General features: G+C 37.8%; 2 protein-coding genes across 5 annotated transcripts in view; both read left to right on the top strand.

The window, feature by feature from the left end:
* DGKH (diacylglycerol kinase eta) overlaps positions 1-24336 on the top strand; it is a 544322-nt gene that overhangs the window by 203788 nt on the left and 316198 nt on the right. The gene's annotated exons all lie outside the window — the stretch shown is intronic.
* Positions 1-24336, top strand: part of AKAP11 (A-kinase anchoring protein 11) — a 46259-nt gene that overhangs the window by 10069 nt on the left and 11854 nt on the right. For 2 of the 4 annotated variants that reach the window (XM_062636820.1, XM_062636819.1), the window contains 8 exons: positions 2736-2852; positions 6538-6585; positions 7831-7965; positions 8878-9142; positions 9588-14235; positions 18269-18424; positions 22335-22418; positions 23159-23205. In XM_062636820.1, coding sequence (XP_062492804.1) covers positions 2736-2852; positions 6538-6585; positions 7831-7965; positions 8878-9142; positions 9588-14235; positions 18269-18424; positions 22335-22418; positions 23159-23205 — 5500 coding nt within the window. The remainder of the gene's footprint in view (positions 1-2735; positions 2853-6537; positions 6586-7830; positions 7966-8877; positions 9143-9587; positions 14236-18268; positions 18425-22334; positions 22419-23158; positions 23206-24336) is intronic. The other 2 variants (XM_062636822.1, XM_062636821.1) reach the window with 2 other exon arrangements.

The following is a 24336-nucleotide window of genomic DNA, read 5'->3' as shown; positions in this document are numbered from 1 at the left end:
CATGTTTTCTATTTTCAGTGCTGTATCACATAGACCATTCATTGCTATAGCACCATCAAGAAGTCAACTCGGATCTTTTATTTCCCAGGTTGTGAATTCACAATTCTATTTTAAAGGTTGCTTTTAGTTTTTAAGGACAAACTTTGTACTTCCTACAATTGCACAATGTGGGAGTATTTTAAGATACAAGTTGTTCTTGTATGATTTGCTATTCTTCCTGTCAGCTGGTAACACCTGGTTATTTGAATTATCATCAGATTTTATGTACATATTTCTTTCTCTTTTTTTTTTACTTTTTTTTTTTTTTGACTTTTTAAATTTATTAACAGTGATGGTGCTTGACTTCAGTCTCAAGATAAATTTTGAAAAAGCTGGTTACTGGGTTACTGACCGAAATCTCCTCTACCGTCAAAAAAACCGCTTTGCAATCTCCATTTGAGCAAATGAAACAGTTTATTCAGTAAAATCGTCTTTTTCTGGTTTTGTTAACTCATCATATATTTCATTATTTAAGTGCAAATGATCTATGTAAGTCCAGATAGATAAGATCTTTTCTCTATGTATGTATTATGCCTGTTAATTTCCACATCTTTATTCTCTTCATTTTCTGAACTTCTTAATATTCATTAACAGAATCTTAAAACTACGCATCACTTCTTCCTCCTTCTCTTTAAATATGTATATTTTATCTCTTCAGTTATGTTGTGCCACCATCAGAGTGCTACCAGACCTACATACAGTCTTGCATGCTGGCTCTTCCAGACAAGAGGGAGATTTATCCAACTGTTGCATCTTTCTTTTTCTCCCACTTCCACTTAGCGATCTCCAGAATCTTGAATTTTCCTTCACCTCAGTAGTCCCTGATATGATACTCCTGTTCTAGTTACCTGTCCTGCCCCTCAGGATGTTAAAAACTAGGGAAGAGTACTTGCTTATAGATAAAGTCTATAATAGTTTTAATAGTTTGTAGCCTTAGAAAACCTAACTACTAGAGAATAATGATGAGCCCTTCTCAATCTGGGTCAGTGTTGGCCTGCAAAGGATTATCAGGTCACATTGTATGAGTATTTTTTCTCACTATTTTGAGCGCTGCTAAAATTATTGTAGAAGCTGAAAATGAGGCATTTCAACGTGCTGGTCTGGCTTCGTGAATGACTTTTTATGAGAAAGAGGAATTACTGGTGGAGTCTTTGAGCACTATTGGTATTGCAGCCACCTGTAGATTTGGAAGATGCGGAGTCAAAGGGAAGGACACTGTCAGCATACTTTGGAAAGCACAAGATTGTATTACTGAAGTGTGTAGATAAATTACAACTAAAAGTTGGGACAACAAAATAGATTAAAATGGAAATTAGATGAACACTTAAGATGACCCAGGAACTGCCTAAAAGGCATTTTGAAATAGTTCAGCTTTTACTTTTCCATAAAAATGACTGTGTTGACTTCTTTAATGTCACTTGGCCTTGGCTGTCAGGGGAGTAATCTGAGCCTTGTTTGCTAACATTCTGAAATATATTTTGGTAATTTCACGGAACCTGAAGTGAAGCTTCTATTTTGCTTCTGTCTGTTCATTCTAGAAATGCTTTCCTGATTTTTTTTTTTTTTTTTTTGGTGTCATGAGCATGGTGACACTGGCCATGCTACAGTAAATTGGCTTCCCATGTGGTGGTACTTGACACTTTTTTTTTCTATGGGGGAAAAAAAAGTATCTTTCTTGAGGTTTATATGATACATAGGATCCCTTTTTATCATAAAGGGCATAAAGGGATTGTTTTTGCTGTGGGAGTATCAGCAATGCAAAGCAGGGACTAAATTTGGCTATCTAGCACTTCTGCTGTTGTTTTAAGAAGCTATGGAAGGTTGGACACACTGTTTCTCACTTCATTTTAACAGGGTAGTTGTATAGAGAATAAATAACTGGATGAACAGTTTTTAACTGTATCATAATCTTACTTTCTTCTTAGCCTTACCAGTTACTGGAGAAGATACTATATTTAAAATAAAAACCAATAACTTCCTAAAGCAAGTGAGAGGATATTGTCTTTTTTTTTTAAGCTGAGTGAACCAGTTTTTGTTGTTCTGTCACCTTGTGCTGTTCAGATTATCAGACACCAGTGCTGATAATTCTTTTGTTCAGCTGCACTTTTGTTACACTGGGAGAAAGTCTTAGATTCTTAAGCCTTTTTTAGCCATGTGTGGGCTTTTGCATATATTTACATGGGATTAAGTTACAGCTGTTTTGTATCCTTCAAGGAATGGGAAAGGAGAATGTGTGTGGATTTTCTTATGAAGTTTGTTTGTTTGTTTTCATCCCCTCTTTTAAACCTACCTCCATAGCTTTTCTTGGGTAAATTTGCTTTTCCTTCTTTTTAAGGAAAAGCTGATGGGAAAGTTCCATGTGCAGGCTTTGATGAAAGGAATAGGTGGGGCTTGGATTTCTGCTTGGATTCATGAGTTTCTTTTTCCAAGTCTGCATGTTCTCACCTTTTTTTTTCTTTTTTAATTACTACTAAATTGTTAACTTTTAGAATAAAAATATTGCTTGAAGAAAACAGCTGTTTCAGTTCCATGTCCTGAAATAAATATAAACTTAAAATCTGGTGATTTATATACAAAGTAATTTGAAATAGTATGGAAGCAGAGAATCCTGTGGGGGGCAGGGGATAGATGGATGTACCCTGTATCCAAAACTGAAAATGCATTTTTTTTTCTTAAATTTTTTCATTGTTTTTCAGAGTTTCGGTGAAGCTGTACTGCACTCTATGAAGTCACTGCTGCACAGCAGAAAAGTGTTGTGCAATGTATCATCAGAAGAATGTCTAAATCGGGAAGAACAAGAAAATTTTATTGAGGTTTGGTGTAAACTGACTATTTGTATATATTTTGTGGCTATGGTGTGACTACAATTTAGCTTGAAGCAGTATGGGAAGTTGCAGGATAATAAATGTGGACAATGCTGCAAGTTACTGGCTGTAAAATCTGTATCCCCTCTTGAATTCCGTCATGAATTCTGTCACTGTAGTCTTGAAAAGAGCTGTGAGACTCCAAGATGACATTTCTCTGCTTTGTAGGATTTGTGAAACTCAAACCAAAATGTGTAAATGATTTTGTAGGAATTGTACAACTGTGTGAACTGCATTTGTGAGCACTCCTATGATCAAGGTTTTATCCTGCAAAGTAGCAGAATATTTGCATCCAGGTCTGAAGGTAAAAGTTAGCAATTGCTCTTGTTTGCCCAGTGCTCAGCACTAAAAGCTAAAGTCTCAATATTGCAGATGTAGACTTTCTTTACATTAATACAGATGGGCCAAAAGCTGGACAAGGTCTGGAGAGAAGTAGACCTAGACAGAATGCAGGACTTTCTAGGTAAATCTCAAGACTTAAGGAGGAATGACTAGACCTGCTCAAGATACAAGACAAACAGCAGTTTCTCCAAAGGGAAAAGAAGAAATTAAGAAGCAATGTGTACCATGTATCTCGTATTAAGTGCCTCAGAAGACTGCTGAGTAGTAGTTGACAGGCCTAATGAGGAGCTTAGAGAAGGAGAGGATGACCTAAACTGGAGAGGTGGAGGGGCTGAGATGAGGAGAAATGAAGCAAAAAAAGACTTAGGAAGTGGTTAGGGAGGTGGTTAGGGAAGACTTCTAGCTGGAAAATGAGTAGCAGGAGGAAGGGAAAAGGCAGATTGTGTGGCCTGCAGAGATGAGTAAGGATTTCCTGGGCAACACCAAGATTTTTGGGACTAGCTGGATGATGAGGCTGTGATGTTCGGGGGGCTGGCAAGAAGCTGAATTTGTGAAAGATGAAGAGCTGTGACAGATCAGAGGTAAGGAAGAAGAGCTAAGCAGTTGGAGGAGTGGGCAAAACCTTGTCTGTATCTGTTCAGACAGATCATGCTCTAGGATCTATGAAACCCTTCAAACATTGTTCCCCTCTTTTTTTTTTCTGACTTGTAGCAAATACCTTACAGATACCTGGCATAAGTTTTATATGCCTGTAATGATGGTCCCTATGGCGAAAAATAGCTGACTATATTTAGTTAGCTTATTACCTCAAGCAATTAAGAGACCTCTGGTTGAAATATAAGAGGTCAATATCCTGCCGCAGAACAGGTATTTCTTTCTTAATGAAAATACAGGGAAAGACACCTATATGCAGAATAACGTTAAAGAACGTTATTAGGACTGCAAAGATAATTACTTAGACTTACAAAAAACAGAATTTAGGTTTTCTTGTACCATTTTGATTCATTTCCTCTGTACCTTTAGGTTAGGATAACCTTCAAGTATAATGTCTCATACATTGTTTTTAGTTTAAAGAAAAGACTTGTTCTACAGACTGTTCACCTTCCTGTCTTCCTGGCCTACTTCCCAACAACTTTTGAACTGGTGTACTAACTTCAGACATGTTTGAGGTATTAAAAGATAATTATTTTTTTGTGAAAACTGGAGTTTGGGCACAATAAAGAAATCTAACTCAGTGTTGTCACTGAGACAGAAAAGTCAGACTCTGCAGTGGTATAGTCTCTTTGACAGCAAACTGCTGGCCCATCAGTGCACATATGGACTGATTGGCCGTCATTTGTGTGAAGCTGTGACTCCTGCATAGTGCCCTATCTTGCACAGTGAGTTATCCCATGGGAGAATGAAAGGGTTGGGATCATCATCCTGAGGAAGAGGAAATGGCATGCAAAAATACAAGAACAGACACTCTTAACAAACCCCCCAACAGCAGCAAAATGTTCTTAACTATTTTTTTCTAAGTCCTTCAAAAAAGTCCTTTAAAGTTCCTTAAAGCATTTTTAGTATTATGCTTCGTATTTTGCATCTTCTGTGGAACAGTTTGTATTGTAGGCACTGTACAGATAAAAAGACATAGAAGCCAAAAGATGTCTTGCAGATACAAGATGTAGGAGTTGAAGGGCACATTGCTCAGACAGGATCATTTTATAGTTAACACAGTGAATATGGTGCTGGCGACCTGCAATTTGTCTGGAGCTATTTGGAATGTTACTGTGAAGTATTGTTTCATTTATGTTTCATCTGTGATGTCATAATGGGAATAAGGATAAGTGGATGTAAACAAGAGCATCTTTTCTGAGGCACTGCAGCTTCCCAGCATGAGACCCCTTGAAATAAGTCAGAACTTTTCATTTTTTAATATGGTTTCAGTTTAAAACAACATTTTTGGTTTGGTTGGTTGGGTTTTTTTTGTTGTTGTTCTTTTTGGTTTGGGTTTGTTTTTTTCAGTCACACATTGAAGTAATATGAAATCAAAATTCAAATACAGCTTGAAAAAGAATTGTTCTTTAGCCATTTCTTTTTCTAGCTCTATGCCTGTCAGAGATTCTGTGTATGCATAAGCAAGCAAGTGAAGCAGTTAATAATAAGGGATTATAAACACAGTGATGTTCTTTGCTGTTTTTAAATCTGAGAACAAGCTGACTACCTTGGAGTTGCTGCTACAAATTTAGCATGAGCTGTGGCTTGAATTCATAAAACTCAGTCTTTGCAGAGTGCTCTGAAATAGTTGAATCCAAGCCATATCAAAGTCCAAACATCAGTGGAAGTATTTAAGCTTTGTGCTTTATTCCGTATCTACAAAATTGAAGCAAAATATTTATTTTCTGACAATCTTGTTTTGAAAATAAATGTCTTGGGATTTTTGCGGGCCATGGAGTTACCCGACTGATTTGTCATTAGGAAAATACTGAGAACTGGGGAAATCTGACATGAAACAAAGTTTGAGTAGTGACTGACTCTTTGGTCTGTTCATCTTGAGCAATACAAGACACCTGTAGACAGAAGAGAGGGACAGTATGTGATAAAATATCTCTCCTGTTCACAAGCACAAAAACCTGAGATAAAGCTGACATTTCTGATGTATTACAGGTTCCTGAGCCTGAGAAGGCTTTTTTTTTTTTTTTTTTTTTTTTTTTTTTGAGGTTGAATATTTTAATTCTTTTACTTTCAGGGTTGTCTGCTTGGGTATTACATGCAGGCTTGTGACTTAAGTAATCTGTTCTGTTTTGGCCTTAGGCTAATCAATTTATATGGTAAATTGTATAATGTGTTGGCATTATGCTTTCTTCAGTATATCCAAGTGTATCACGGTTTGTTAGCATGAACAGACTTCAGGCTGGAACTGTTTTATATATGTCCAGCCTGTAGCAAGGACAGATGAGCACTGATCTTTGCAAAATTGTGTTCATTTATTATAATGAGGCTTTTATGTGTTCCTCAGCATGTATGAGCCAATAGGCCACTAGAAAAAATTCTACATAGTGGGTTTTAAATGTTGTATATGCTGCTTAGTCTGGTCTGACCTTTCACAAGTCAAATAGTATAAAATTAACTATTCGTAACATAAGCCTGTGTGCAGCTGTTTGAGCAAGCTATGCTACCTTAAGGTGTTTTTTTTGTGGCACTAGAATGAAGCTTTATGGTAAAGCCTGCTGAACTTTTAACTTTTCAGTATCAGCAGAAAACACAGAAATTCTTTGCTGTACTTCAATATGTTCACGTTTTTGTTTTACAGATTACATTTATAGGCTTTGCTGAAGAGATGAGTACTGCTCATTTGCAGGTACAGTATCTATATTGCAAAATAGTCTTCTAAGTAGTACCTGCTTTTCTAGATGAAGGAATTTTGGTGTTCAAGAAATTAAATACATGCATCTTCAGCATTTTGAACCTTAAGTTTTAAATATCATTGAAAGGTTTAAAATAATTATTTTAATATGATTATATGTATTTAAAATATTACATGGATCAGTCTTTGTATTAGAATGGGCTAGAACAGCTTACCACTTTATTGAATTGACCACTAGTTGTGAATTTCTTGTGGGAGACCAAGAGTCAGTATTTATGGTTATGCCTCAAGGTACTATTCTGCATCTGAGTTAGATGAAGAAATATTATTTTAAAAGGGGAAGTGTAGGAAACTATTGGAGTTGTGCTGTGCCATTGTAAGATGTTAAGAATTTAATCTTCCAGTGCATTTTGCATATCAGTATAATCCATAACATATTTACAGTGCAGTTAAATACTGTTTAGATCTTAGTAGATAGAGATTGCTGTAATAGTTTGCCACTGTTTAAAAATGAAAACTAGAAACTCTGAATCCATTTGTGTTCAAAGTTGTATTAATGTTGCTAATAAGTCAAAAGTTAATAGTGCTAGACACTTTCTCAAGTATGGGCAAGAACTGTATATTGCTGGAGTTAGATGGAATTTAGGGAAACTTAGGTTGAATAGGTTTATGGAAACTTGCTTTGTATCGTATGGATCAGTAGTGTTTAGATTGTTTAAAAAGCCATAAATCTTTTATAGGCCTTTTCTATATTGATTAAATCTAAGTGTTCCCCAAAATCATGTTTAAATAAATTCTGTTTTTTTCCCTGGTTTTGTAACACTCTTCCAAGTACACTAAGAGCATGTAGAGGTCTCTTGAGAACCATTATTAGCTGAATTCAGTGTTTTCTTTTTTAGTTGCGTATCTTGTAGGATGTACAGCTGCTTTTCAGTTCTTACAAGATTCTTCTGTGTGACTTCTTAGCCTCCTCTGGCCCGTGAGAAACAGTGGAATTTCTTTTGGTAGAAGAGTGAGCTGGAGACGAGTGTGGACTGAATTGTAGCTTGTTTATGTGAGCTTTATGCTTCAGTTCAAGAGAATAAGTGGGCAATGGGGTAAGAAATAGGGGAGAAAAGAGAAGCTTGACCAAAGTAAGCAGCTGTTACTGTTTGGGGAGGATATGAGATCAAAACCATTATCATTTATGTGTTAATTTTTTCACTTTGTATTCTCAATGTGTTTGTATATTTAAATCAGGAATTAGCAGCTGTTTCTGTAGAGCTTCCGGATGTTCTGAAGTCACTCCAGTTGTGCAAATTAAAAGAAAATGAGGTTATATTTCTAAAAGACATAAAGAAAACATTGGCAAAACCTTATGTCATGAAGCATCAGGTAAAATTTTTTGTTGTGTGTTTTAATTACAGAAGCAGCATATTTGGTTTCATAAAGAGCTTTGTCATATCACACCCTGTCTTGCTTTTGGTTCTGGGCCATCTTGGCCACAGTGGTATTAATGTTTTTATGTTTCTGTGGTTTCTTTAGAATGAGTGTTAGAAAATCTCAAAATAAACTCTGTGTTTTCAAGTGTAACAAATATTTAATTATGTTACTGATCCCATGCTTCTGCTAGGTTATAGTCCCTTTCTCTGCCGAGATGAAATTTGTCAAGTTACCCATCTCTGCTCTTTTCAGATACAGCCCTCGTCCTCTCAGACTTCTTGAAACAGAGGTGCCAAAAAATGTCAGGTGTTTGTAAACTCAGTGGGCTCTTTCCATAATAAAAACTATTTACAATTACAAATGCTGTTAATTATATAATTTCCATTATTTTCAATATTATTTCCATTATTATGTTAATTATATTATTCCCCATTTTAAATCTTGTTAAAGCAAACTTCTTAAAGCCATATTTACTAATCATGCCTGTTAAATTTAATTATTTTGTCTATAAGTTATACCAAGAAGAAACAAGTATCCTATAAACTGAAGTTCAGTGTAAATATGCTTTGAAATACTGTCTTCCTCTGCAGTTTCTTAACATTCATTCTTTAGTATATTCTTGAGTACTTATTATCAGGGTTGTATTCACAACCCTTTTTTTGTTTATTTTATTACAATAATTTATTCAGCAGGCAGAAGTTACAAACGAGTGATTTTTGTATTCCATTAATTTTCTTACCTTTAAAACATGTGGAAATAGTTTACTGTTCATAAAAATGCATGGAAGGAATCCTCTCCTACTCCTGACAGTTGAAATCATTCTAAGATGGTTATGTATGTTTTCTTGTTGCTTTCTTTTCCAAGAATCAGCTTCCTGAAGTGTTCTGTATGATGAGACTGTCTCCTTCATTCCCAAGTATCAAAGTTGATCATATATTTACCTTGCTGAGCAAGTATACCACAGGCATGAGATATGCAGTGGAAATAAACTCATCACAAAACCAGCAAACAGAGACATGCCATGGAGAAGAGGATGACACTAATCAGTCAGTTTCTTCAATTGAGGATGATTTTGTCACTGCTTTTGAACACTTAGATGAAGATGAGCCTTCAAAGACACAAAGTGCTGGTAAGTTTTTTCATGCTGTTGACGTACAGAAATTGTTAGTTAAAATTCAGGCTGTTGCTATTTCACGAGAAAGTAAATATAAACACAAAAATTGTTTACATTAATCGTGTTTTGTAAAGGGTATTGTGCAATTGAAAATTTAATTTTCATAAGGGTTTATCAACTTATAAACCAAAGATTCTAATACCAGTGTCAGATCAGATGAAATAGAATCTCATTCTACTTTGTGAGCTAAAAAATACATGACTTTGTCAGTAATTAGATTATTGTAATAGGATAAAAAAAAAAAAAGTTTGGTTTAATCATGAAAGATCAGCTCACATTTTACACTAAAGCCCAGCAATTACCATGAAAATCTGTCCCCAGTTTTCTGCAGCTCTGTGGAAATTCTAGGGTTTAAAGCAATCTTTTTTTTTCCCTTTTTTTTTTTTTTTTTACTATTCAGGTGCATGCAGCTTTACTTCTCAAAACCATCGAGATGCTGCTTCACAGACCATCCCTGCTCAATGTTTAGAAGCTGTTGACTCAAAGATCCTTGTGGGTTCTGCACGTCGAAAGTCATCTGCCAGATCATCTGCTTTGATTGATATTTTGGGACTTAAGGAACGGTCCTCAGTAAAAAATTCAGTTACAATCTCAATTTCTGATCCTTGGATACAAAGAAGTTTCTATAAGCCATATAATCCTTCAGATCAAGGAGTTAATTTTTTCTGTAAAACATTGTTTTCTTCCTCTCCAGCTGAATCCTCTGAGTCAGATTGCTCTAGCCCAAGCCCCATCATCTTCTTAGATGAAGAAGGGTATCAAAAAAGCTTGAAGGCAAAACTCCAACTGCCAAAAATTCCAGTAGTAAAAGATGGTATAGAGGATTCAGACTCAGAAGTAAGTGAATTTTTTGATAGTTTTGATCAGTTTGATGAGCTGGAACAAGCCTTGGAAAACTCTTGTAAAGTCATTAGGGATCCCATCCTAGGGAATCCCTCCCAGAAAAGGAGGACTGCACATGAGCAATTGTCTTCTGCAAGCATTTCAATGAATCCTCAGAAATTCAAGTTTGATCGTCCCACTCTCCCAGCCAATATAAAGAAACCAACTCCTCGTAAACCAGAATCACCCTATAGCAGTGTATTTGATGTCCCGGATTCCCCTCGCCCAGTTAAAACATCAGGAGAAGAGAATGGAGGCTTGTTCAGCCCTATTAGATCGTCGGCTTTCAGTCCATTAGGGAGCTGTGGGTCTTCAGAATGTTTATGTCGAATTAATCTTGGTGGAGATGGGACAGATCAAAATGACCATAATGCAGTTTATAACAGTTATTCAGCATATGCTGATACCGTTTCATGTGAAATACTGGGTTCTGTTTTTCATTCCGAGTCCTCATCAGAACAAGTATGTGCAGGAAATGATTCGAAACACAAAGGGATTGCTTTGAAAGAGAAAAAAGGCCAAGCTGCTGATCTCCAAATGAAAACTAGTAAGGAGTCAGATAAACAAACAAAATCTAAACATAAGTCATTAATGATTAGAGGTAGCATTCAAAAATTTGCAGCTGAATTAGTTGAAAAAAGTTTTGGCAGTGCATTTAAAGACCTGCAAAAAGGCGTTTCTTCATGCACCAATGCACTTTGTCATTTGGCTGCTAGGCTGACTTCTTCAGTCTTTCAGATGGCTTTTTACGAGATTGGGAGGCGTAGGGCAATTTCCCTGAAGGAGCGTGCCATTAATGGCATAGCAAACTTTTTGGTGAGCGAAGCTATAACCGGTGCTTTGAAAGAACTGCGGCACGTAAAGAAACAAATATTTACCAACACAGTTGCACGGTTTGCAGCAGACCTTGCTGAAGAACTTGTTTTTGAAGGAATCATGGAAGTATGCCAGTTTTCATATCCATCGACACCTACAGCGGCGCAGCCTTCATCATTTGACTATGAAGACAAAGTGGTAAGATCCTATGCCAAAGATTTGTCTGAATCTGTCATTCAAGAGGCTTTTATTGAATTATCTCAGGTTGATGTGACCTTCACAACACAAGCAGCCATTAGTGTTTCCATGGATAATATTAAATATGTGAGCGCAGAAAGTATGTTAGAATCAACACAGACTTCTACAGTTTTGCCTAATTTTAATGATCAGGTAGCACTGAAGCCAATCCAAGATGCCAAGAAGGAATATACAGTACAACAAGCTCTGTTTTGCACCTCTGGTGTTGTAAGTTCAATACCTGTGCCCTTAGCTGGAAGAGCTCTTTGTCAAAATCAGGTTTCCTCTGATACTTATAAAGCAAAAGTATCCACTGGACTGAATTCTGATGACAGTATGAAAATATACAAAGACTCCACTCATCCATTTTTCACAAGCAGAAAGAGAGAAGATGAAGTCACTTCTTTCAGAAATATTTACCTGACTTCAGATCACAGCCAAAGTACTGAGAGTACTCCACCACTCTTATATAACCAAAATGATATCAAGCAAACAAATAACAGATCTGGAATGAACAGTAATGCAGAATTAACAAGTGGTTCAAAAGGTATTAACACTTTCTCTGGAACTATGGTAGATATGATTGTAAATGAGGCCTATGAAGCCATAACCTCATCTAAAGTAACAAAAGCAGTAGAAGAGTATAAAGATTTTTTTACAAGAAAAATAGATAAAAAACCTTACGTGCAATGTGTTGGTGAAGATCTCCCCAGGAATATGTTTGCAGATCACTTGGCCAAGTATGTAATCAAACAGTCTGTGGGTGAAAGTAAAACCGTGTTATGCAACACTGGTGGGAATTTAGCATGTAATGTGAGCTCACAGACTTATGCAGATATCAGTAGAAAAGAACAGTGTGTGATAAAGAAGCAAGAGGCTGAGAAAAAAAGTAATGTTTCTATAATTGTGGAACAGCAACAGATGCCTTTAAATAATCCATGTAAATTTCTTGTTACTCCAGCAGATTCTGTCCAGTGTTTTTCAGAATCTAAAGATTCTTGGCACGAACAGAAGGGACACAGGTTTTCTTCAAAATCGCCACCATCTTGTTCTGCTGTGACTTTCGCTAGGCATGTTCTAGAGAACTTTACTGATACAGGAAGCTGCTCAGTAACCTGCTTAAACAAGCCCTTGAAACCCCATGATACTCAAAAGCCATCATCAGGATCTTTGACTTACAGGCAGGCTGATTGTTTTCTGCATGCAAATAGCTTTTCTTCAGTGATGCTTGGCAGTGAAGATGCTTTGCAGATGGAAGATAAATCAAGTCTCAGAGATGGAAATACCAGTGTAATGCTGGATGCACCCCCACCAACTCCTTTAGTACCGTGTCAAGGTAGTTCTGAGAGAAACCTAAGAAAACTGTCTAAGAAACTCAAGGGAGAATTAGCAAAGGAATTTGCACCTGCAACACCACCTTCTACACCGTACAATCCATCCATTGCTGGTTTTTCTGAAATTGAACATGACTCTATGGAAAATGAGGAATTTATGCTGAAGCTCATGCGGTCCCTTTCTGAAAAAGTGGAAAGCAGCGAAGATGAAGATCATTCTGAAATGCCCATTGAGAAAGAAGAAAAAACAGTTCAGTATGCAGATAGCTTAGCTAGCCATATAATTTCAATAGCCACTGAAATGGCTGCTTCCCATTTAGATGGTAAAACAAACGGAAGAGAAACTGGTAGGCAAGTTCAGTTAGGTGTGCAGAACAAAAGATGTGGCTTTACTGCTTTTACAGATCTCCCAGAAGAGATGTGCAATTCTTTATGGAATTATGCAGGTGATATGGCAGGAAAAGTTATCAGTGAGGCCAAGGAAATAGTGAAATCAAGGCATTGTAAACTCTGGAGGTTGAAGCGGGTTAACTGTCAGGTGGATTGCCTTTATCTAAGAAAAGGTGATAAAGACTGTGGGGTAAGAGAGCAGCGCAGTCCAGTGCAAGACCAGTGGCTGGGGGAGAGAGATTCATCTGTACTTCCTTTACCACAAGGTTCAGGAATGGCGGGTTTGACTTCCAAGTACCCAAGCTGTGAAAGTGTGACCGATGAATATGCAGATCATATTATTCGAGTTTTGAAAAGAGAAGGTGGTAATGTTGAACTGTTAATGGATCAGTATGCCAGCAGGCTTGTTTACAGGTCTATCAAATCAGGTTTACAGCAAGCTGCTAGAAAAAACAAGTTGAGATACAACAGAAAGACATTTCCTGGGCCAAATACACAGGTAAATGGTAAGCTGGAGCTGATCAAAGTGGTGAATAAAGATGCAGTAAATCAAATGAAAAGCAGCTTTCATCGTGAAGACCAAACGTGCGAAAGGGGTATTGGCACTCAGAAAACAGAACATACAGAGTTGTTACAGTTTTCAGAATCCCTTGCTCGCAGTATCACTTGGGATGTCAGGAAGAAATTGAAAATATCGGGAACATGTTTGCCAAAGTCTCTAACAGATTCCTGTCTGTATAAAAGGACTGAATTAGATGAAGTCACAGGGGATCTCATTAAAACAAGATTTTCTAGGACATTTCTTCCTTTCTCCCCAGATCATAAACTGTATCATAGTACAGGCAGTTTAAATGAAAACTGCTACAGTGAAGGCATAATTCAAGCTGTAGAACAATATGCTAGGAAAGTAGCAGATGATAATCTGCAAATGGGTTTAGAGACAGCTGTTCTTCATGTGGCTGAAAACAGAAAGAATGGAGATAGGCTCTCGTATGCTGAGAGCCTGTCTCCTTTTTCTGGAACTGTCTATAGATGTTGCAGTATGAAGGAACATCGGTACTGTACTGAAAGTACACCTCATCATCCAGCCGTGCAAGAGTCCTCCATTCCAGTGAGACATTTTCTTCATTCTGGATTAGGTGGTGCCTGTCAAAAATCAAGACTGTTTCCGCTTGATATTCCTAAAATACATGTTGATGTAGAACAGAAGACAGTGTTTTCTGACAAGGGGGCTACTGCAGCTGTAGAGAAGGCAGAAAGAGAGCTGAGTTACGCAAGCCTGACAGCTGACAGCGGTATTGGACAAGATGGAGTCAGTTTTGCTGAAAGCCTTACTACTGAAATAATGACATCAGCTATGACTAATATTGGTCAGGCAGTTAACATAAGGTAATAATAATTTTCTTTAATTTGCTGCATTCTGTACCAGAAAAAGAGGGATTGTTAATACAAATATGTGCTCAGAAGGAATTTTTTAATGTTTTTTAAAAATACACACTTTGGTTTGGATGTTTTTATTTATTTAAATGATTTAGAGCTGGTGATATTTAAATTACTTAGAACCAGAAAAAGATTACTTTTTTCCTATCTGTGGGAGCTTGAAGCCAAGATTTCTTTGTAATCAGCATGCGTATGTTCCAGTAGGTGGCTATTAAGTAGAAGTTATTATTTCATCTTAAAATAATCTTTAGACACTGGCACAGGTTGCCCAGAGAAGCTGTGGCTACCCCATCCCTGGCAGTGTTCAAGGCCAGGTTGGACACAAGGGGCTTGGAGCAACCTGCTCTACTGGAAGGTGTCTCTGTCCCTGGCAGAGGGTTGGAACAAGGCGATGTTTAATGGCCCTTCCAACCCAAAGCATTCTGTGATTCTGTGAAATACAGTTATTTTTACCTGTAGTAGAAAATAGTAGAACTTACGGGTTTGTTGATCTATCAGCCATGACAGAATCCAGGTTTGTTTCCTACCTGTATTTCCTCTTCTCTGCTAAAAAAAAAAGTAATTTATTTTTGCTTCTGTCAGTAGGACCAACATTTGGTACTAACCAAACTAGCCATGTCTTTATAGAATGAAGGCTTTATTTTGATTATGGCTGTGTTGTGATGGTGTCATTATTAGGGGAAAAAACCACATCCCCTTAGTTTAAGAGAAAACTTACTAAAATACACTTTAGCTTATAAAGTAATAATACAGTAGGCAAGGAACTGACTTTCAAATCCCTGTGTATTTAGCAAAGGCTAATATTCTGTTTCCTTTAAGAAGCTTATAAATAGGAAATATGTGCCACAATAACTGCGGCAAACAGCAACTGTTTCTTAAGGAAAGTGTGCATTGATCAAAATGACCTGAAATCTCCTTCTCTTAATGTCCAAAAGCAATCTTTATCATGTTGTTTTTTTCCAATTTATAGTAATATTTATTTTCCTACCTTTTTTATGAATGGAATTCCCACCATATCTGCAGGTTTCTTTTCCTGGCTTCCAGAGGAGCATCATATTGAATGCTAAAGTTGATTTTTATATATTCAGTGGCTAAAGGCCACAGTGGGACTGAACTAAGTATTTCAAGGTTTGATACGGAACATATGCATACTAACTGCATGCAAGCACTCATAAGATGTGTATTGTGGCTCTCAGCACAGCAGGATTGAGTCTTTACTTAGTGTGTGACAAAAAAGAAAGTAATGTATTTTTTTTCACATTCTACAATATCAAAGATGACACTTTTTTTCTGAATCACTTAAAAATACTATGTAAATATTCCAGTTAGAATATGACAGCAATAAAATCATAGAATCATAGAATCGTTAGGGTTGGAAAGGACCTTAAGATGATCTAGTTCCAGCCCCCCTGCCACTGGCAGGGACACCTTACGCTAAATCATATCACCCAAGGCCTCATCCGACCTGGTCTTGAACACTGCCAGGGATGGAGCATTCACAACTTCCCTGGGCAACCTATTCCAGTGCCTCACCACCCTAACAGCAAAGAATTTCCTTCTTATATCCAACCTTAACTTCCCCTGTTTAAGTTTTAACCCATTAACCCTTGTCCTGTCACTACAGTCTCTAAAGAAGAGTCCCTCCCCAGCATCCTTAAGGCCCCCTTCAGATACTGGAAGGCTGCTATGAGGTCTCCATGCAGCCTTCTCTTCTCCAGGCTGAACAGCCCCAACTTTTTCAGCCTGTCTTCATAGGGGAGGTGCTCCAGTCCCCTGATCATCCTCGTGGCCCTTCTCTGGACTTGTTCCAACAGTTCCATGTCCTTTTTATGTTGAGGACACCAGAACTGCACACAATACTGCAGGTGAGGTCTCATGAGAGCAGAGGAGAGGGGCAGGATCACCTCCTTTGACCTGCTGGTCACACTCCTTTTGATGCAGCCCAGGATACGGTTGGCTTTCTGGGCTGTGAGCTCACACTGCAGCTGGCTCATGTTCATTTTCTCATCAACCAACACCCCCAAGTCCTTCTCTGCAGGGCTGCTCTGAATCTCTTCTCTGCCCAACCTGTAGCTGTGCCTGGGATTGCTCCGGCCCAGGTGTAGGACCTTGCACTCAGCATGGTTAAACTCCATAAGGCTGGCAATAGCCCACCTTGCAAGCGTGTCAAGGTCCCTCTGGATGGCATTCCTTCCCTCCAGCGTATCAACTGAACCACACAGCTTGGTGTCATCGGCAAACTTGCTGAGGGCGCGCTCAATCCCACTGTCCATGTCAGCAACAAAGATGTTAAACAAGACTGGTCCCAACACCGATCCCTGAGGGACACCACTTGTTACTGGTCTCCAGCTGGACACTGAGCCATTGACCACAACTCTTTGTGTGCAACCATCCAGCCAGTTCTTTATCCACCGAGTGGTCCATCCATCAAATTGATGTCTCTCCAATTTAGAGGCAAGGATGTTGTGTGGGACAGTGTTGAGTGCTTTGCACAAGTCCAGGTAGATGACATCAACTGCTCTACCCCTGTCCATCAGTTCCGTAGCCCTGTCATAGAAGGCCACCAAACTGGTCAGGCAGGATTTCCCCTTAGTAAAGCCATGCTGGCTGTCACCAAGCACCTTGTTGTTTTTCATGTGCCTTAGCATGCCTTCCAGGAGATTCTTCTCCAAGATTTTGCCAGGCACAGAGGTGAGACTGACTGGTCTGTAATTCCCCGGGTCATCCATTTTCCCCTTCTTGAAAATGGGGGTTATATTTCCCTTTTTCCAGTCATTGGGAACTTCACCTGACTGCCATGATTTCTCAAATATGATGGCCAGCGGCTTCACAACTTCATTCACCAGCTCCTTCAGGACCCACGGATGGATCTCATCAGGTCCCATGGACTTGTGCACGTTCAGATTTTTAAGATCGTCTCGAACCAGTTCCTCTCCTACAGTGGGCACAAGGTCTTCATTCTCACAGTCCCTGCATCTGCCTTCCAAGACTTGGGTGGTTTGCTCAGAGCCTTTGCCAGTGAAGACCGAGGCAGAGAAGTCATTCAGAATCTCAGCCTTCTCCAAATCCTGTGTAGCCAGTTCTCCCGAGAGCTTCCTGAGGGGGCCTTCATTCTCCCTAGTCTGTTTTTTATTTGCTATATACCTGTAGAATCCCTTCCTGTTATCTTTAATACCTCTAGCTAAGTTTAATTCTAACTGAGCCTTAGCTTTCCTAGCCTGGTCCCCAGCTTCTCGGACAACATCCCTGTACTCTTCCCATGCCACCTGTCCTTGCTTCCACTTATTATAAGCCTCCTTTTTCAATTGAATTTTCCTCAGGAGCTCCTTATCCATCCAAGGAGGTCTCCTGGGCCTCCTGCTGCACTCCCTTCTTGTTGGGATGCAGGGTTCAAATTGATACTGTTATGTTTCTTACATTGTCATCTAATGTATGGTATGTAATGCAAATGTTTCCTGAGAAGCTGCCTTGTGTGGTGAAAAGAACTGCTGCTAGTGCTGGTATAATGTAAATAAATGGGGGGGGGGGGGGGGAGGTGGGGCAGGGGGGAGAGGAAGAGGGAGAGAGGGAGGTTGTACCAAAAGCCGGCAGGGGGAAATCGCCAAACTGTCCTATGGTGAGCAAGTTCCGTAATGGTAAATTTTCTGTTTGAAAAGTGTTCCTCGTTATACAGTCTGTAAGCCTACAATGCCTTCTGTGCTTTATAGCAAAAAATCTTCCAAATGAGAGAATTATTTTTCTGCTCCCTTTGTCTTCTGGTGAAGGAATTCCAAGTAGCAATCCCTGACCTAAGTTTGTTGAAATTGCAGATACATTTGCTTGCTCCGCTTCTTGTGTTGAGAATAGGGTACAAATTAATCACACACCCCCTTTTTCTTTTTTCTTGGAGTTTGATGTTTGAAATGGTGTTAAATTACTCTAAATGAACTAACACAGATTGGCATGAAATGCAGTGATGTTTTTGTCTTAAATTTTTGTTTAGCTCTGCTGGAAGAGAAGGATTTCACTCTGTTGAATCTATTGTTAGCCAGCAGATGAGTCTTAGTATTGGTGATGATAGCACTGGGAGTTGGTCCAATCTAAGTTTTGAAGATGAACATCCTGATGAGAGCAGCAGTTTTCTTCATCTCAGTGACAGGTGAGTTAGTGTAGTTAAACAGTTATCTTGACATCAAATAACCTCACATCAGCTGGTTTTCTTCTGGGGCTTGGAGGAGAAGAGATTATTTTGTCTTCAACACAGAGTTTTTTATTAAAAATGGCTCTAATAGTATGTTTGTGTTTTCCTACAAAATGTTGTTACCCATGAATGTTCATACTATACACTAAAAAATACGTGGAGTGTACATCGTCATTGATGTCAAGGAGTCAACATCAAGTAAAACTGCTCATATATAATTTAGGTATTAGCAAAAGATTAGCAAAACACAGCCATCATGTGTGAAATACAACTTAAATGTACTTTTTGTAAATTGGGCTTGGAAATACTAAAACTTAATCATTGAGAATGTTTTATGTAAATTCATCTGTTCTTGAAAGCAAGTAATAAGAGCTTAATTTGCACAAGGAGCTTGAACATAGGTTTTTCTTTCTTGGGACTTGAATTTGTAACCTGTTCTAACTGATACTGGGGGAGTATTTATGTACTAACCATGAGCTTACAGGTGTCTAATACTGGAACTTAAGTGTTAAGGTAGTAAGTTTTTCCACAGAGCTTCTCACTACATTTCCCCTGGCTGATGGAAAACTAACAAAGATTAGAATGGGAATTGTAAAAAGCTCCAGTGTTTCTCCCTATTGCCAGGGAAAATTGCATGGGGAGTTGTGGTCTGAATTTCTATGTAAGGAATATATAAGGAATGAGTGAATTTAAGATTATTTAATTGATATACCACTTATGTTATACCACATATGTTACTATAAAAAGTTCAGCATTTTTGTTGAAGAATAGCAGAAATGGAGGAGAACTTTTTTTCTTTTTAGTTAGTACTTCCAGCATTACTGAAATTAAAGAAAATGTGGGACATATGCTTCATTATGTAATGTACGGATAGGTTATTTGGCACCAAAGTGAAACTGCGTGCTTAAATATCTACAGTATTTTTAGTTTTGCTTAACTAAATATTTTAATCAAACCACTACTGTAATTTATCACTTACATAACTGAATAATTTTGTAAGAAAATACATTGCCTTAAAGTTATTTCAATGAAACATATCTGTTGAATGAATGAAAATATGTTAGCTGTACATGAGGAAATTTAGGCTATCGGGAAGAATATTCAACATATTGGCAGTTAGAAATACTGAGTAACATAAAGGTTAGGTGATGATAGGGAAAAGAAAAAGTATAAAAAAATCACTTTAATGCCCATTTGTTCTTTGCTTATCATCCCCAAAACGTATTTAAATGAAAATAAGGTGATTATTGTGCCAGAAAATCTTGTGTCTCATTAGGAGAGGAATGACATTAATTAGCATTTTGCTTAGAGAAGGGGAGGCATAATTCAGATAGCATGGTGTTGACAGAAGAAACTGGCATGCACCAATTAGCTAGTTGTACAAAACTAGCTGTGAATCGGTAGCAGCACATGTATTCACTTGTGTTGCTAAGGTTTAGCAGTGACAGGAGCTGGGATTACTGCCCTGAGTAAAAAGATACTGGGTGAGGGGAGACCTGTAACAAAAGAAGATTCAGTAATAACACCATTGTGTGGTTTAACCTCAGCTGCCAACTAAGCCCCAACACAGCTGCTGGCTCACTCCACCATGGGATGGGGGAATTGGAAGAGTAGAAGTGAGAAAATTTGTGGGCTGAGAAAAAAGAGTGTAATAGGATAGAGTAAAAGCTGCACATGCAAACAAAAGCAAGGAATTCATTCACCCCTTCTCATGGTCAGGCAGATGTTCAATCATCTTCAGGAAAGCAGGGCTTCATCATGCTTACGTGGTACTTGGGAAGACAAACACCATCACTCCAAATGTCCTGCCTTCCCTTGGTTTTCCCCTTTTTTTCTTAGCACTATATGCTGAGCATGACATCACGTAATACGGAATATCTCTTGGGTCAGTTGGGGTCAGCTTCTCCTGGCTGTGGCCTCTCCAACTCCTTGTGCACCCCCAGCCTACTTGCTAGTGGGAGGGTGTGAGGAGCAGAAGGGGCCTTTAACTCTATGTATGCACTGCTCAACAATAACGAAGACATCCCTGTGTCAACACTGTTTTCAGCACAAATCCAAAACACAGCCCCATGTCAGCTACTGTGAAGAAAATTAACTGTACAGCAGCCAAAAATTAACTGTACAGCAGCACAACCATTTATGGAAAACTGTTATCATCTAAGAAAATAAAAAATTGCATGGCTGTGATGAAGATTTACTTCTTTTATTTCCTCTTTTTACCATAGACTGTTTTATTAAACAGGAAAATGCCATTCAGTCATAGAGGGGGCGTTCAGTATGTTGAACATTTTGGGGTTTGTTGTTGGTTTTGTTTTGTTCCCTCCTCTCCTTCCCTCCTTCTCCCTCTTAGGTTAGGACTGTCTGTTTAGAAAAATACTGTGCTGATTATATGTAAACCATGTCAATTTGAAACATTTAAATGTATTATCAGGTAGCATTGTTCCCCTGGCAGCTATTCCTTAATGCACGTGGCTTCCTTGTGTTTAAGAATCTGTCAGCAGTCTTGCTTGTTACCATCTTTGAGGTACTAGGTATCAGCAGACCAATTTGTTTTTAGTGCTGGTACAGTATAATTAAGCGGTGGTGTAGACATTAAGCAAGTTTTGTTTTCCTTTCCCCCAGTACTTTCCAGGCTGTTTGCAGTATTCAGTGCATACTGGTATTTGCAACTACCTTAGCTGACATTTTGAAATTATCTTCATAATAGTAAACCTAGAGATTCCATTAGTGATAGCTGAAATTGTTTTGGAACATGGGATCATAATCCACAGAAAACAACACAACAATACAAGCTTCAGTGGTCCAGTACAATTTACCTTGCTTTGCTTTATGTCAGGGGGGAAAAAAAGACATTTTTTTTTTGTAGTAGCTCTGTTGAAACAGTACATGCCCTCTGCACCTGAGATCGATATAAAAATTGTACTTCAGTGCTTCACAGAGGATTAAACTCTGTGTAAACAAGAGACCAAGACAGCTTGGAAAGAGTTACCAAAGCATGATCTCTGCAGTTCCATTTGAATGGAAACAGGAAAGAAAGTTCTCTTGGTAAAGTTGGTTATGCAGGGGAATGCCTAATGTTAGTTAGAAATAACATGGCCTTACGGTTTCTCTACAGTTAATGTGTAAGTATAGGCACAGACAGAGGCTTTTTTGTTGGGTGAATCAGAGCATCCAGGTTAGGTTATAATTCAAAGCAGAGGCTTCTTGCCTTTGACTGTGTGTGTATAATGCAGAACCTCAAAGCAGATTAACTGAGTTACAGTTCCCACATATACAATATATATATCTTTTTAGTATTGTTTTTCCCGATGTGTAAATCCCTCCTATTTTTAAAAGATCAAGCTTGTAGAACAATTTCACAATTAAAAAAATTTGTTCTAAGAATTTCTTCTCATCAGGCTGTTGGAGATCACTGCTGGAATTTTGGAATGCTAATGGGAGGGTGTTACTTGGGCAGTTGTCTTCACAATGTATAATTTCATGAACTCTTAGTCCTTAAGCAAATATTATAGTTGCAATGCATATTCCTGTGAGTAATCATATTGAAATTGTTGGGCTTGTATAAATAGCGAGTAATGTGCTTAGATCTGACGACAGAATTACTGCTAGCACTGATCTGGAAAATTAATGAGTGCAGATGAATGCTTCCACCTGTGTACTGAAACTTACCAGTTTTGCATTATTGTGCATATTGCTGCCTTGAATAGCACTGACAGTCATGTTTGTACTCTGTTCAGCAAACCTGTTCAGGAAGTTTCAGTGCTTTTTCATTAAGCGTCTTGACAAAAGAGCTCTAAGGAAAATGAAAGTTGTAGTTTGAGCTATTGTTCTTTTCTAGTTCAGCTGTGTTCTCTTCTTCTCCTGGCAGTAATGGTAACAGCAGTAGCTGGAGCAGTCTTGGTTTAGAAGGGGATATGTATGAGGAGAATTTATCCTTTCCAACATCAGACAGGTTGGTTGAGTTGAGAAATATAAACCAGATGGGTTCCTCATAATTAATGCATGAAATCATCATTTTGAAAAATAAAAATATGCATTTTTTAATGCTGATAAATTATTCAGACTCTTCTCATGTAATCGCAATATGATTTTTTCATTAATTAATCTATACTGAATGGTTAAATTTTGCTCTGCTAAACTGATGAATGTGTTCTGCTTGCAAAATGAAAGGTCCCTTTTGTGCATGCTCTTGCTTGCAGTTTTACAAGTCTTTAGATATGCTTTTTCATGCCAACTAGAGCTTGCTTCCTACAGGATTTCTGATTTTTCCTTGTGGAAATTTTCAAAATTGCTTGGTAATTGATTTTGGTAGAACACTTACAGCTTTGAATAACCTAGACTTGTGACATAAGATGGCTCAGCCTTTTCACATATGAAGCAAAACTAAACTGTCCTCCTTAATAAATAAGTACATTTTCTTATTTTTAAGCACCTTTATATTGCAGTCCTTTGTAATACCCTTCTCTTGTTTCTCTCTTCTCCCTTTTTCCCCTAAGAGCAAATCTTGTGAAGTTGATGATAAATCTAATTCCAACATGAAATTGTGTGAGAAGCAAGGCTTCTTTTCATGATCACTTCTTAATTCTTTCATGATCTTCTTGTCCTTAAACTTTCATTACAGTCTTAGGATTGACTGCCTTTATTGTGCATATATTCAATTGCATTCATATTTATGTTCTATTTTAAAAATAGTGATGGAACAGAAGATAAAGATGAAGACTCCAAGGATGCTGTAGAAGGTAATGTCAATTCCAGCATATCATGCTGTTCTTGACCTGTGCACTCTACATTAATTATTTTATTAATTCCTTTCTTCTATAGTCTCCAAATCCAGGTGACAATCCTGTTATCTGTATTTATCATAATGCATGTCAGTCAAGTATATTCTTGTATATATTCCTATATATTCTTAGATAAATGCCCTACATGCAGCTTTTAATGCACTGAAATTGACAGCCTTTGGGAAATGCTAGTCTCTGATGCTCACACTTTGCTTATTAGTATAAGGTCGTAAACTCTGATCATCTTGTTGAAAGTGTAAATTCGTATGCATAGAATAACTTATTTGTAAAATATCTGATAAGGAGCCATGGCAATGCATCTGCATGGTTATGTTTGAGATACTGAAGAAGTGATTCAAAGTGACTGTATTAACCTTGGGAGAGGAGTCATGAAAAACAATAAAAACCTTGGATTTGGTACATTTTCTAGAATCTCTTTTGTTTTAGTATATATATATGAGCCTGTCCAGAATCTTGTTACAGCTTTCTGGTTCATAGAAAATGTCTGCACTGGTTCTGGTCTGACTGATGTGCCAAAGGTTGTTGATTCAAATGGGAACAGCCTGAATACAGAGTCTATGAGGCTGATTTAAAGATGAGCAGGTGTTAGAGCAAGTTGTGACAGCTTTTCATTGTGTTGGGTATATTCTAAAAATAAGTGTTTCGAGAAACCTCTGCTATCCTCTTTACAGAAGTTATTCAGCCATGTTGTACATCTTTAATCTTGCTGTAAGCAGAAAGTGGTTCTTTCTTTAGTTTTTCAGGGTTCTTTCTTTTATTTTTCAGGGTTTTTTACTCCTCTTTTTTTTCTTTTTTTCAAGCTCCTGAGTAAATGTATAGAAGTGAATCTCATGTCTTAATTTTATTTTTTTTAAAATTAGATCTGACTATAAGGTTGTAATGAAATAAAACTATTTTTTTTGAGTCATTTCTTCCTCCAAATAATTAAAATTATTTTTTGGGGGACTTTGTAGGTTTCATTCAGGTTATCAATATACTATTCCTTTCTTTTGGTCTCAAAAAACCTGTAGAATCTCAAGTGTTCAAGTTGTGTGATTAAAATAGCACTTGATTTTATTTATTTACACA

Source organism: Pezoporus occidentalis, unplaced genomic scaffold (assembly GCF_034315485.1).
Source record: "Pezoporus occidentalis ecotype Australia unplaced genomic scaffold, CSIRO_AGI_Poc_V1 ctg5, whole genome shotgun sequence".
NCBI classification, from domain to species: domain Eukaryota; kingdom Metazoa; phylum Chordata; class Aves; order Psittaciformes; family Psittacidae; genus Pezoporus; species Pezoporus occidentalis.
This window is presented reverse-complemented; position numbering and strand designations above follow the sequence as displayed.